The sequence below is a fragment of the Papaver somniferum genome, chromosome 6 (assembly GCF_003573695.1).
Source record: "Papaver somniferum cultivar HN1 chromosome 6, ASM357369v1, whole genome shotgun sequence".
Classification (NCBI taxonomy): Eukaryota; Viridiplantae; Streptophyta; class Magnoliopsida; order Ranunculales; family Papaveraceae; genus Papaver; species Papaver somniferum.
Window position 1 is genome coordinate 86,998,227 of NC_039363.1, and position 15,045 is coordinate 87,013,271.

The 15,045-nt window shown below is 35.6% G+C and overlaps 1 protein-coding gene and 1 pseudogene across 1 annotated transcript; both read right to left on the reverse strand.

The window, feature by feature from the left end:
* Positions 1–5,823: 5,823 nt before the first annotated feature.
* Positions 5,824–9,488, reverse strand: LOC113288291 (annotated as a pseudogene).
* A 2,264-nt stretch (positions 9,489–11,752) lies between these two features.
* LOC113291018 (gibberellin receptor GID1C-like) lies at positions 11,753–12,277 on the reverse strand. Its single transcript, XM_026540600.1, has one exon. It carries the CDS (start codon positions 12,275–12,277, stop codon positions 11,753–11,755), a length of 525 nt encoding a protein of 174 aa, XP_026396385.1.
* Positions 12,278–15,045: the final 2,768 nt, after the last annotated feature.

Consider the following 15,045-nt stretch of genomic DNA (forward strand, 5'->3'; position numbering starts at 1 on the left):
CCACAGCACCTGCCGCACCATTATTTGGGATAAAAGAAGCATATGCATTAATTTAAATGTAATTTATATCTGGAGGAGTCCAAATGTCGTTCCTACAAGGCTGGATATTGATACTTCTGTTTTTCTCGGCTTCAGTCAAACACATAACACATATTGAGATCATGATACGCATTCTTTGTTATCAGTGTCTCCGAGAAAGTTTATGTTGAGAATACAATGTCATTTATCATCTTCCACAGGTTCCAGATAATACATAATCTGAAAATGAAACTATTTTCTATATCTTCTTCCATCCAACTTTGAAGAATATGTTTAATGTTGACCTTATCAGAATTATAAGACAAATCCAATTGGAATCTATTAAATAACATTCTTGTTCTTGGGCAATCAAATAATATATGGGAGATAGTTTTCTCTTGAACATGACAGAAAGTGCATGTCGTATCAATATTGAGGATGAACCTGTTGATATTGTGTTTCACCGCTATTCCATTATTAATCACCTTCCAGAAATAGATATGAATCTTCGAAATCAGATTAAAATAAGACCAAAACCTTGTGATGGTCCATAGAGGTGCAGCGGGCCATCAAGGAAAAGAAAGACCGCTTCAAAAAGGCGCAGGTCCTAAAGAGCGAAGAAAACCTCAAGAATTAAAAGGCTACCATAAAGCATGCAAAGAAAATTGTGGCACACATGAATGGAAGGGCCTATGAGGACTTCTACCGAAACCTAGGCACAGAAGAGGTGGAGAAGGAAATCTACAAGATTTTTCGTATGCGGGAAAATAAAACACGAGACTTACTCAAGGTCAAATGCGTTAAGGCGGATGACGGTCGAGTTTTGGTGGAAGATGCGGAGATAAAGGTATGATGGAAGGACTATTTTGCCGAACTCTTCAATGCGGGTGGCGACAACCCAACTGTAAACCTGGAGGACCATGGTGAACCCGTAGACCCGTCCAAGGAGTTCATCTGTCCCATCTATGAAATTGAAATCAAAAAGGCGCTAAAAGGAACAAAGAGGGGGGAGGCGCTGGGACCTTGGACAAACCTTTCAGATTGTGAATCAATGTTCATAACTTGAGCGGAGGTTACTTTGGATGTGGAAAACCAAGCTTCTTTAGCGGAGGTTAGTTTGGATGTGGCAAACCTGTCAGATTGTGAATCAATGTTCGACGAGGAGCCCTGAGGTTTGGATGTGGTAGAGACAACCGCGAATCCAGGTATAGTAGATATTGACCTATAAATACTGGAAGGTTTATCGGGCAAGGCAATAATATAGGATACTTTAATGGAAGTTATGGAAGAGAGGCACCTTCATCAGCAAGAAAAGTAGTCTCCAATACCAAGTGATATGCTGCAAAACACCATACTGAAGAACATGTTTAACTTTTTTTTTCCGCTCATCGCCATTGGCGCCCTTTAGCAAGATATGAAAATAAAATTTCCACTCAAATCAAACACCATTTTCAGTGAACAAAAGCTAACATATTAAATAAATTCAAAAAGCATCATCCTAGAGGCATGAATGGGAAAACTGTTCAGTGAGTTGGAGCTTTCTTTTTCAAGTACTTCACAAATATGGTTTTTCAAATTCATGGTGTCAATGGCTGCAAACTCTTTTTGAATCAGCTAGAATATTAGTGATGATTATTGGAGGTCCACAAGGTTTCTTCTCAGTAGGTAGAGGGCTCATACAACGAGACCCTCTGTCTTCAATTCTCTTTTCCATAATGGAAGATGTGCTTAGTAGATGCATTCATAAAATGGTGGAGGAAGGCTCATTAGATCCAATGGTGTTTAGAAGAGGTATTCATCCAACTCAATTGTTTTTTGCAGATGATGTGCTCTTTTTCTGTGATGGTGCAAAGAAAAATGTTACAAATCTTCTTAATTTGTTGAAGAAGTATCAGAAGGGTACAAGGAAAATTATTAACAAAAATAAAAGTAAGCTCTTTATAAATGACACTTCAACACTTAGAAGAACTCAAATAAGGGATTTAATGCAAATGGATTTGAGAGTATTCTTTCTCCTGGAAAAAAGTTAAAATATCTACGATATGACCTATGGTGGAAGTGTTTCAGAAGAAACTAGCAGTTTGGAAAGGGAAGTTACTATCATTCCAAGATAGACTAGTACTTGTCAAGTCAGTTTTGTGCAACATTCCAATATATAATATGAGTGTTTATAAATGGCCTTCTTCTGCAATTAAAACTTGTGAAAAGATCATAAGAAATTTTCTTTGGTCTGGGGATGTAGAAGTGAGAAAAAATAAAACTCTATCATGGAAAAAAGTGTGTACTTCCTTTAGTGAAGGTGGTCTTGAAGTTCAAAGATTGGAATTTCATTAACAAAGCTCTTCTAATGAAGATGATGTGGAAAATCGTAAATTCAGAAGATGAATGGTCATTATTCATTAAGGCTAAATTCAAAAATTCAAATGGACAATGGAATGAAAATTTGCAGCTTTCTTCTATTTGGCCTGGTCTGAAGTGGGCTTGGAATGTGTTAAAAGATAAATTCAAATGGTGCATTGGCAATGGTCAAAATGTGAATGTCTGGTTTGACAATTGGATTTATGAAACTCCTCTAATAGATCAAACTGAAGTGACTCATTATATGAGGAATAATATGAAAATGAAGGTAGCTGATCTTATACAAGATGGCAATTGGAGCATTCCTCAAGAACTGCAACAATTATTTCATTCTTTCAGCTTACCTGACATAGGAGAGGGACAAGATAAACTTTTTTAGACTGGCACTTTGAATGGTAAGTTCACCACTTCTTCAATCATTTCTCTTTTAAGACATAAATAACCTATAATGCATTGTTCTACAAAAATATGGAATTCTTATCAACATCCAAGTACTTCAAGTAATATTTGGAAAATATTTCAGGGAGTCTTTATTGATGATTCAATTATGGTTGATAGATATTATAGGTTAGCATTAAGATGGTGCATCTGTGAAAATGAACAAGATAGCATGAATCATCTTCTATGGCATTGTAGTTTTAGTGTCAAAATCTGGAGATGGATATGCTCTATATTTGGTTTTAGTATGCATGTTGCTTTTGATGATATTTTGACAAGTGCAAGAAATTGTAGTCCTCTAATTAGAGAGACTTGGATAACTGCAGCATTTTCTGTTATTAAAGAATTGTGATTTCAAAAAGAATAAAAGAATATTTGAAGATATTATATCAATTGCGAAGCAATTCAAAACCAAAATAAAGAAGATGGTTTTTGAAGGTGGATACAGAATGATTAGCAATAAGTGGAACCAGAACTATGATCTACAAATGATTGCCTTCGTTAATCTTAGTAAGACACAGTAAATTTCGGTGTATCAAGACTTGTTACTGGAATCCTCCTCCTTTTGAATATATTATGTTCTGTTGTGATGGCTCATCATTTGGTAACCCAGGAGCAGCTGGTTTTAGTGTTGTAGTGAGAGATCATACATGTCAAGTGCTTGGAGTCTTATCTGGGGGTATAGGTATTGGCAGAAATTACATTGCAGAAGTGTATGGAGTGGTACATGCATCAGAATTAGAAGTGGAATGGGGCATGGAAAAATTGTCTTATTTTCAGATTCAAAGACAGTGATTGGGGAAAGGTTCCTTGGTTTCTTCACATCATAATTAGAAGTGGAATGGGGCATGGAAAAAAATTGTCTTATGTTTAGATTCAAAGACAGTGATTGGGGAAAGGTTCCTTGGTTTCTTCACATGAGATGGATGAAAGCAACAAATAAAATATCATATCGTATATATGCATAGTTTCAGGGAAACAAATTTTTCTGCTGATTCTGCAGCTAAAAAAGGTGCCAATTTAGGGCTGGTGAAAGGAAAATCATCATGGGGAAACCTTCCTTCTTAAAAAGAACTGAACTACCAGGAGTGGCATACTACAGATTCTGCTGAAGGGGAGTTTCATTTTTTCCACTAAGTTTCAAATATAATTGAATCCACAATTTTTTCTCTTTTCTGGGCCTGTACAAGTGGGCTGCTTGTGGTGGGTTATTTTTGCTCTTGTAATCTCAATTTTAGAACGAATTTTTTTGGGGACCATGGTTTTTTTTTTTTTGGGACCATGATTCTATTTTTAGTAAGATATTTAGAAGTAAATCTAGGTCACCCCTTATCTAGATATTTATATTAATACCTAAACTACCCTCCTGATTAATTTTGGGCAATGATTAGTGAAATGATTAAGCTAAAGAAGTAGAATTATTGAGAGAGTAAAGTTAGAGAAGATGAAGATGAAAAACATGGAAAATAATTTTGTTTCCAACTCACTAAGCTTGAGTATTCAAGTGATGATATCTCATCTGATTCTTCATCTCCATCCTCTCCTAGAGTATTTGTTAATCGTCACAATGATCTAGATATGAGTTATTTCTTAGATGGTGAATGTATTCTTCCACAAACTCAACCTCAAGATGAAAATGATGGATTTTACCAACCACAACCGAAGGAAGAGTATTTGGGTACCCAAGTATGCTTCAAACTTAGATAATGGTGGTTGAATTGGTCCAAATATTCATAAAACTATAAATTTTTATAAAAAAATCCTGCTAGGTTCAGGTAGTTCGGTTACCAAGTGTGAAGAACAGGTAGCCGAACATGGAGTTCGGTTAATAAATGTCAAGAACATATAACCGAACACAGAGTTCGGTTTCTTTCTTCAAACACGCAGGTAGACGAACTTTAGTAATAAGATTTACAGAGGTATGTTCAGTTAGTTCGCAAACTTCAACGCAACCAAGTTCCAACCGAACTGCAGGTTAAAAGTAACCTAGTGTTAGAAGTTCGGTTGGTTCGCAAACTTCAACATATTTTGCGAATCAACCGAACTGGGCTTATATATGCATATATGCAATTAGGCAAACGTTCGGTTACTACGAAATATATTTCTTGGCGAATTAAGTAGAGTTCGGTTACGAAGTTTCAAAGGTAGAGTTCGGTTACAAAGAAAACTTAACATTTTTGCGAACGGACCGAACGGACCGAACTTTTGGACTTCTCATTATTTTCGTAAACTAAAGTTCGGTAATATTATTTTGCGAAGGAACCGAACTTATGGACTTGTGTTCTTCTAATACAAGGAGTTCGGTTAAAAGTATTTTTGCGAATCAACCGAACTCTGAGTTCGGTTAAGAAAAAATTAATTCGTGATAACCGAACTTTTTGCGACGAAACCGAACGTTTTGCGACGTAACCGAACTAAAAGTTCAGCTGAGACTTGTTTTTTGCGACGTAACCGAACTTTTCTCTGAAAAAAACCTCCATTAAACCTGTCTGCAACTTCCATTTTCAACTCATTTTGATGATTACTTCTCATTTATTCAACAAAAAACGAATGACAAGCAATGGGTTTGTGTGAATATCTTTGTTAATGTTTTAAATTAAGCTATATATATAGAGGTGGTGGTAATCGGAGGTGGTGGTGGTAATTGGTGGTTGGTGGTGGTGATAATCGGAGGTGGTGGTGGTGGTAATCGGCGGTGGTGGGTGGTGGTGGTAATCGGTGGTTGGTGGTGGTGATAATCGGAGGTGGTGGTGGTAATCGGCGGTGGTGGGCGGCGGTGGTGTGAGGAGGTAGTGGTTATATATATATAGGTGGTTATTAAGTTGGTTTTAAATTAAATTAGGTTAAGGGTAGGTTAGACACTCCTTATAACTATAGGAAAGGTGGCCTAATAAAACCATGGTCCCCTCAAAAAAACCATGGTCCCTAAAAAATCATTCCAATTTTAATATCAATGAAATGTGATTCAGAAAAGGAAAAAAAAAAAGAATGGGAAAACTGATGCACATGTCACAGAAAAATTTCGTCTCGATATTGCATTTCAATACAAAATCTATCATTAATCCTGATCAAAGTATATAAACCCCATCAAATTATTCCAATGGTTGTAGGCTCTTTAGATGAGGCTCAATTTATGAATTGGATTGAAGTCTACAAGACCCAGACAATATTTTGATAAATTAAGAAAAATGAACTGTAATGAGTTACAGGACTTACAGTACAACCCAATAGCTTGGGTCTCCCTTCAGAAACATAGGTGTCTTCACCAATTTCTTTTCTCCCTACCCAGCACTCCCATGTTCTTCAAAGAACTTCTCCACCTTGATTGCTTCACAATAACCCGGATTTTGAGACGAAAGATGATCAATCGAAGGAACTATTTGTGCACCTGTGCAGCGTGCTATACGTTCTAACAAAGGCCTCTTGATAGTGAGCACGAGAGATATGTCTTTTTCGTAGAGGTATTCTTGAGCGATAATGAAACTGATTTTTCTAACAATAAGAGGTTGAGATTATGAGCAACTATTTTTGCTACTGCCAACTTCAAATGATCTGTTTACTATATAAAAAAAGTGAGAAACTAAGAACAAAATTTCAAGGAAAGAAAAAACTAAACAGTCCATATCCATGAAATATGGATCTAAACACGTGTCTCGTTTTCCAAATTGCAACACAGATATGAAGTGTTGGACACAATATCTTCAGATACTAAATATCATCATATTGGCACTTTTAAAAGAAATCTGCACATATGCCCGCATGACTTAGATCATCCAAATTTTACTACGTTAGGCAGTGTTACCAAGATCAGTGGTGGGGCCAGGAATGAAGCTAGAAAAGGACCCCAAAAAAGAGTCTCACCATGTGGGGGCAAAAAAGGGCACATCTAGGGGGTTTGTAATGATTACATCTACAACCTTTCGCCTTAAAATACAATTCTACAGAGATCCTAGGATAAATGACTGTGAATTAACCAAGGTTACATCCATATACTTTACCATTTCATCTAACAAATCATTGACAAATTTAAAAATCAATGAAATACAAAACATTGTATGCAGAAGAGTGTACTTACATGTTGTTGTTTCCAGTGTGGTTCAAGAACAATCCCAGATAAGATAAAAATATGCGCACCAAGTTGAGCACCTTCTTCAACAACACAAATAAGCTATAGTATTTTATTCCCTGATCCATTAGTACGTAAAATTGGAAATCGCTGTGTTTCTTTATATTTACATAATTCATAACCAAGACATTGCATTGCCATGCGGGTGGGACTCTACTAAGAAGATTGTTCAGTGTCACACCAACATTCCAGATATCAGTTTCTACTAGGTAATGTTGTCAGGAGCCACACGATATGCACTACCATCAATTCAAAGTCTTTAAATACTTCCCATGCACCAAATATAATGATCATCAAATATAGTTAAGAGTTGTGAAATACTTCATTCCGTATTACCAATTGCCATGCTATAGAGATATAACTAACTGTGTACTTCAAGTTCAGTTTCTAGTCCATATAATCTATAAAGGCTTGCCATCAAAATGTGTAATGTGAATTTACTACAATTCACACTTAGTGTCTGAAAAGTTAAATCTCATTTACTTCAAAATCTCCTCTAAATCCTACACCCACAAACTTAGGCCGTCCGGGAGGATGTGTTGGTATTCTTGCACAGATCATACCATACAAACCAGAAAACTTGAATTACAAAAAACAAAACAAAACAAAACAAAAAAAATACTCCGTATCATTTTACCTCTTTTCTTTTTAAAGGTTCGGTATAGAACATTGATTAATGTAACCCTGCAACCAAAAGTACTTGTGATATTCGTGTTCATTTGTTATCAATGTACAAATGGCATAACGAATTTGCTAAAAATATTTCAAAGATGAACCCCATGTTTAGTGTTCTTTCTTACTGTCATTTACAGCAAAACTATTTTCAGGTTGACGTTTCCATAAGAAATTGGCAGCCTCAATCCAACTTGGGAGAACCAAAAATTTATTATGCTTCACAGCCCAGCGAGATTTTTCTGTCCCCGAATCAGTAGCGACAACGTGTGTGACAGATGCATCGAGCTCTTTACAGCAGATGGCTCCCAACTCCTCTGCAACCACCCAAAGTCTCTGTTTCTCAACCAGCTCTCCCTTCTTCCAAACAGGCTGAAAACCAACTTACATCCCCTCAAAACTTCACTACGGACTGTCTTAAGCACCTGTCTGACGTCTCTCCTCATAATATCATCACCCCGCTCCAAGTCAAAAAACAGATGATGTATAAGCTTAAGAACTTCGAGAATGGTTGCAAGTGCACCATCAGGCTCGCTCTCATCTCTCTTTAATTCTGAGATGGACCTGTTGTTCAAGTTAAAGGACCTCCCGCTAGAAGCAAAGTAATGATACCTATCCACGAGAATGAGGTTTTCTTTATGCTGCCCCCAGACGTACTCCATGTCGTCAAGGATAATGACAGCACTCTCTGCTCCCAACACCACATCAAGACCTTTTTGATGTTTCTGGGTGCAATCAGCTTGTGAAATAACTCTCGAGTCGAAATAGATCTTTCCAGGATCAAGTAGCCTAGCCATTTCCATTGCATAAGGGCGTTCTCCCATGGTGTATACATACATCTCAAACATGTTACTAGCTTCTTTCAAAAAGGTCCGTACAAAGGGCCTCAGCTTTGTAAACATGCGCATAGAGTCCAACTTGAAAAGGTTTCCATTTGGAAGATCATGAAGTGAATCTATTTGGCTCTTTAGATATTCCTCGTCTGGTGAGATATGATGAAAATGTGTTGAATTAAGCAGGGTGTGATCTAAGTCAAGGACCAAGTATAGCTTTTTCTTGCCGAGCAACGATTTGAGATCCTTGTCACGTAATCTGGCAAGTTCATCACTATCAACTATTAAATATTGGTGTATGTACCCAAGTGCTACAGCAGATGCATTGTCCACCATCCGCCCACATTTTACACACATTCCTTTAATAAGTGATGGATGTGCACATGTCTCCAAGTGGACAGATAAATCTGAGCTTTGTGTAACTGGTTCTACAGAAGTTGAGCAGTGGAGCTCCTCTTCGTCGTCGTGAACATATCCGAATCAGAAGAAATCCCTGCTAGTTCTTCATCAATCAGTGCAGAAAAATCCTCACTACCAGAAGAATCACCATCCACACTCACGGTCATACTCTCACTCACTACTACTTTTGTTACTGAGGAATTAGGGTTTGTTTTGGAAATTGAAAAATCAGATAAGTTACCGAAAGAGATCTTCAGGTTCCTATAACTAGTACCTCAGTTCTTATATTTTCACTAGTTAAAAGGCATTCAAATCAAGTACATAAGCTCATCGAATCCGATTTTATCATAAAATTGCATTCCCAGAAACAATCTCAGAATCCAAAATCAAATCCATATCAAAGATCAACACAAATCAAAATCATACCTGGCTTGAAGAAAACTGATAAACTAAAATCTGATAGCACTTGAACCTTAAGATCGATTACTCCGTTTAGATCTGGAGTTAGTTTCCAGTTTCAGACGGCGGTGGTGGAATAAAAAATTTGAGCGAGAAGAAGAAGAAGAAGAGAGAGTAAAGTAAAATGGAGTTTCCGAGAAGAGAAGGGTGTGAGTGAGGCCTTGGCTAGTTTTCCATTTCCACATGGCCCCAAACACACACAATTCATACAGAGGTAAAAAAAAAAAAAGGTAAATTGGAAAAAATGAAGGACCACTTTTTAACCTTTTTTTTTTTTTTTTAAATTGCACGCCATGGAATCATTGAGTACAATTTGACTAATGAAATTCGGAATCGTTGAGTACAATTTAACCTTCTTAGTTTCGCTCCTACGTATATTATTTGGGCCTATAATTACAAGACAAAAAAAAATATTTAGAAGCAAAATGGATAACCCCGTATTTAACTATTTTACATAATGCCCAAATTCCACCTGATTGATTAGTGTTAATTTGGTGATTAATTGATGTTTAATCAAGTTAATCCTGGAATGAATAACCGTTAATTCATCGTCAAAACTTGAAAATTTTTGATTTTTTCTGAAAAATCTCAGCCCAAAATCGGTTGATATTAATGTACACATAAACCGATTTTGGGTTAAATATTTCCAAATGATGAAGAAACCCCAGAATCGGTCTTTTACAATGTAAACATAAACCGATTCTGGGGTTGAGTTTTTTCAATCGACGAATAAAACCCATAAACGGTTTTTGTTAATGATCACATAAACCGATTGTAGGAAACAGAGTTTATAAGTGTCCATATGATCCGATTGTGCCGTACTTTCAGAAACAAAATATCACATAGTTTAGGAAATTAACGCGTTACGTATATAAGACAATTCAGTATGCGAATTCTTGAATGTGGCACATCAATACATCGTCGATGAACCTCCGAGCACAACAGTACAACACCCGCATTTTCCTTATGATGAATGAACTTCTTTTCCCCATTACGGATTTGCCATAGTTCGTTGAATCGTTTCCACTGCATTTAAATAAGTTATTCAATGTTGTATGCGAAAATTAAACCATGAGATAGGTATTAAGATATCAGATTATTCACCTTTTTCAGTAGGTGGAGCTTGTGGATGATGGTTGTTCACCATTTTGCTAACTTTAACATACTCTCGTTACTCGTGTTGAGCTTTTTATGTATTGGAATCAAAAAGCCAAGTCTCTTCATTTACGGTTTTTTCATTCGTGGTGCGCTCCTAATATAACTCTTTGACTATCTTCTAAAAAGTCGAACATAGTTCGTCGGGACGTTTGTGGAAGGTGGGGATGAGCGATTTCACGAGATGCATATCTTCTTCCGGATCCCATTCCATTTTCTACGCTCAGGGTGTGATACGGTAGTGGCTCAAAGGGGTTGTCTTTATATAGATAAAAGACTCAACGACCATTTTTTTTGAAATTAATTCTCACAATCGGTTTTTAGAAATGCCCACATACGCCGATTGTAGCCTTGCAAAATCATGTAAAATCTTCCTCGACGCAATCGGTTTTTATTACTGCATTTTGTGGGAAGGGTATAATCATTTTTTCATAATGTCTTTGAATTAACCAAAAGGTATTTTAGTATTTCCGCCCCAAAAAACACCCCTTAGCAGACACCATTGAATAGGGATAGTAATTTATATCCCCAATTAATTATGTATCCCCCATTACACATTCTTATGAAAGTAACCTATTATATGAGCGGAGGGTTTTATTAGAGGGGGTGATCTAACAGGACAAAAAGGGTCATTATTATAGTAATTTCAAGTGTCCCTTATAAAAAAATATATAATGACTAATTAACCCTTACATAGTTTAGTGTTTATAATTTAGTTTAGTGATTGATAATTTAGTTTAGTTTTGCTAATAAAATTTAACTTATATTAACTCTAAAACAAAACAAAATCATAGTTTAGAGTTTAGAAAGAAAAAAACTGTAGAGGAGAAAAAAATAAAACTTTTTGTGATATTTGTGAAATCCTAAATTTTAATTCACTCAACCAAAATGAGTGATTCCAGTTGCAAATTCCAGGTATACTTCTAAATTAGTTCCAATTAGATTTTTGTTGCTCAAAATTATCTAAATTACGTAAAAAAATCAAAACTTTTACATTTTCAGAGCTAATTACGGTTGGAATTGTGCACGTAACCAACCGTAAATTAAAGTTACGGTTCGTAAAATATGAATTACCAATCGTAAGGTTGTAACTGGTTAAATTTAAAACCAGTTACGGTTGGTAACCAAATACTCGATATGAACCGTAACACACTTACGGTTTGTAAGTTGAGGATTGATACCAACCGTAACTAAACTACGGTTGGTATATCAACTAAAATGTTGAATCGTAAACATTATTTGAATGAAGCTCTTGCCCTTCCTGATTGTGCAGCCCTTAAAGCGACATTGTGCACTATATTACCCCCAGAACTGTCTCCAAAACCAAGTACGTAGAAACCTTGTAATCTTTACCGCTCCTGAGCCAATGCATATACTGCACCCACTTCACAGCTTCCATACCATCGCCATATCCACATGGGAACTTATTTGCAGGAGAAAACCGGTAATCTACACTTACCACCACAGATCTACTGACTTTCACAATTCGGCTGCAGAAGATGTCGTAGATATCAAATTGTAGGAAGAGTGCACGAAGCTCCCCCCGTGAAATAATATGATCACGGGAACAATCACATCTGATTTCAGAGGCTTTTGACAGTTCAAACGATTTGGTTGAACCTCCCCATCCTGATGGAGCCTGTAAACCCTGATGAGAAGCCCGGGACTTTCCAATACGCAAATCAAAGGAATATAAACCATCTACAGGTTTTAGGTATGGACGGAATTTCCTGTCCACCAATTCTGCTAGATTGTTCAGACTTTCATCTGGTTTCCTAAGCGGGGCGTAAAACTGTGTGAAAACTGATAACAATACCATCTCACTTGTGTTCTTATGATTGTCCATGTAATCTTCTAATAGAGGAATTGGTGAGGAGGAAGAAGGAGAGTGCCTTTTTAAAGTTTCACAAACTAAAAGACCCACCACCAAGATCTCTTTCAACAACTCACTCACTAACACAATCTCTCAAACTTTATCTCCCATACCACACACGGTTTTGTAACTTGAGAATCTAATTTGCTTATACATTTTCTTTATAGTTTTCCATTTAAGACCTGCAACAAAAAAAAACATATCTTGGTATTAGTTGTTACCTTATAAAAAGACAATAAGCAACCTTCTACTTTCCCTATTTCTTTCTGAATAAGATAAAAAATTGCAAAAAACAGGGTGAACAAAAAATTAGCTTAAAGAACAGAGGAAATTTATCAGCTCTCAACGAAAAAGTGGAATATAATCTATTTACTTAAAAATCAGATACAAAGGGGTATTAGAAATTTAAGAACAAATCCCTCCATCAAAAAACTTGTTGTGTATTTGAACAATCACATAATTTAAATTTAGAAATTTTAGTGTTGATATATAATTTAGTTTAGTGGTTGATAATTTAGTTTAGTTTTGCTAATCAAATTTCACTTATATTAACTCTAAAACAAAATAAAATTTGATTTTAAAGTTTAGAAAGAAAAAGAGTGTAGAGGAGAAAATAAAAGAAAACTTTTTGTGATATTTGTGAAATCCTAGATTTTGATTTCACTCAACCAAAATGAGTGATTCCAGTTGCAAATTTCAGATATACTTCTAAACTAATTCCAATAAGCTTTTTGTTGCTCAAAATTATCTAAAATACGTAAAAAATCAATACTTTTACATTTTCAGAACTAATTATGGTTGGAATCGTGTACGTAACCAACCATAAATTTAAGTTACGGTTCGTATAAGATGAACTACCAACTGTAACTGTTTAAATTTAGGGAAAACCCAACCGTAATACCATTTACGCTTGGTAACCAAATACTCGATACGAACCGTAACACACTTACGGTTTGTAAGTTGAGGATCGATACCAACCGTAACTAAACTACGGTTGGTATATCAACTAAAATGTTGAATCGTAAACATTATTTGAACTTAAGTTGAGACACAGGAATATTTACGGTTGATAATATTAATATAAATACTTACCGTAACTAAATTACGGTTCGTAATCGTGTTGTCGATATCCGTAAGTGAAGTTACGATTTAAAAAAAAAAAACAACGTAACTAAACAAAATTCTCAGATCTAAGAACATACGGTTGGTAATTGAACTATTACAAACCATAACAACATCAAAATCTCCAGTTACTGTTCGTAATTGAGTTAAAAGCAACTATAACTCACATTAAACCAGGATTTTGAATTTCAATTTTCATATAAAACCTTAATTTTTGATACAAATTTAAATCAAGCAAATTAAACTAAACCCTAACTGGGTTTTTCGAAACATACCTCACATAAGTCTTAAATCGAAGACGATGAAATTTTCAGTTTTAATGGAGGTTACGGTTGATGAAGAAGAAGATAGGATGAAGAAGACTGATTTAGTTTTCTCTCTTCTGATTCATTAGGTTTAAAAATAGTGGAAGACAATTTAATTTTTTTAATTAAAAAAAGGAAGGATAGATTAATCCATTTAAAGCTAAAAGGGTAATCTTGTCAATTTATAGTACCAATAGGATATCCTTTAACCAACTAGAGGGACATTATTATCATGTTTCAGCCCCTCTAATAAAACCCTCCGCCCCTGTAACAGGTTATTACTTATGAAAACAGTGGAACCGTGGGGCAAATGATATGGATCTCCTATCTCAAGTTCGGCCCAAATGTAAAGTGATCATAGTAACAAACTAACAATCCTTAAGTTCTCTTCTCTCTTTCTCTAATTTGAAATCGAACCAAACCCCCTAACCCGTGGATGGAGATTTCTATTACTGCAAATTGATTATTAAAATGGCGAGAATCATCAAGAAAGTTGTTACATCTTCAATAATAACCCCAGTACTAGTAGCGTATATACGAGGAAGACTCCTCGTAGAAATTACTAAAGCTATGTTTGCTTACATACTCTTAGGTAACCCCTATGTAATATGATAGTTTGCTCTTATCAGTCTGTAACAAACTGTACAATCTCTTTCTTTTGCTTAACTGTCAGTTGCTTAACTGTCAGTCCTTTTCCTCTTTTGTACTGACAGCTATATAAGCTAATCACATGTCCCTTGTAATGTATTGAATTTACTTTTCAATTTCTATAAGATTTCTCCATGGTATCAGAGCCTATCTGGGCCTGATCACCTTTCTTTCTTCCGCCATTAAACCTACAACAAAATTTTCTTACTGCAAAATTTTCTTGATTTTTTCTTTCACCAACAATGGATTCGATCATAACCAAAGTTCCTTTGAATACTATAACTAACATTGTTCTTGCCAAACTTCAAGATCACAACTATCTTACCTGGAAATCTCTTCTACAACCTTTATTCAAACGTTATAATGCTCTTCCTTATATTAATGGAACTAAACCTTGTACACTCAAATTTGTCTATGCTACAAGAGATGCAGATCCAGCAGATACTATCAATCATGAGTGGATCAAGTGGAATGAAGAGGATCAAACCCTAATTCTTTGGATCCATTCTACAATTTCAGAGAATGTAATTTCTTATGTGGCATGTCCATAAACATTTTTTGATCTTTGGAAAGCTATTGAAGAAAGGTATGTTGTATCTTTAGCCACTCACATTATTCAATTGTGTAACAAACTTTCTT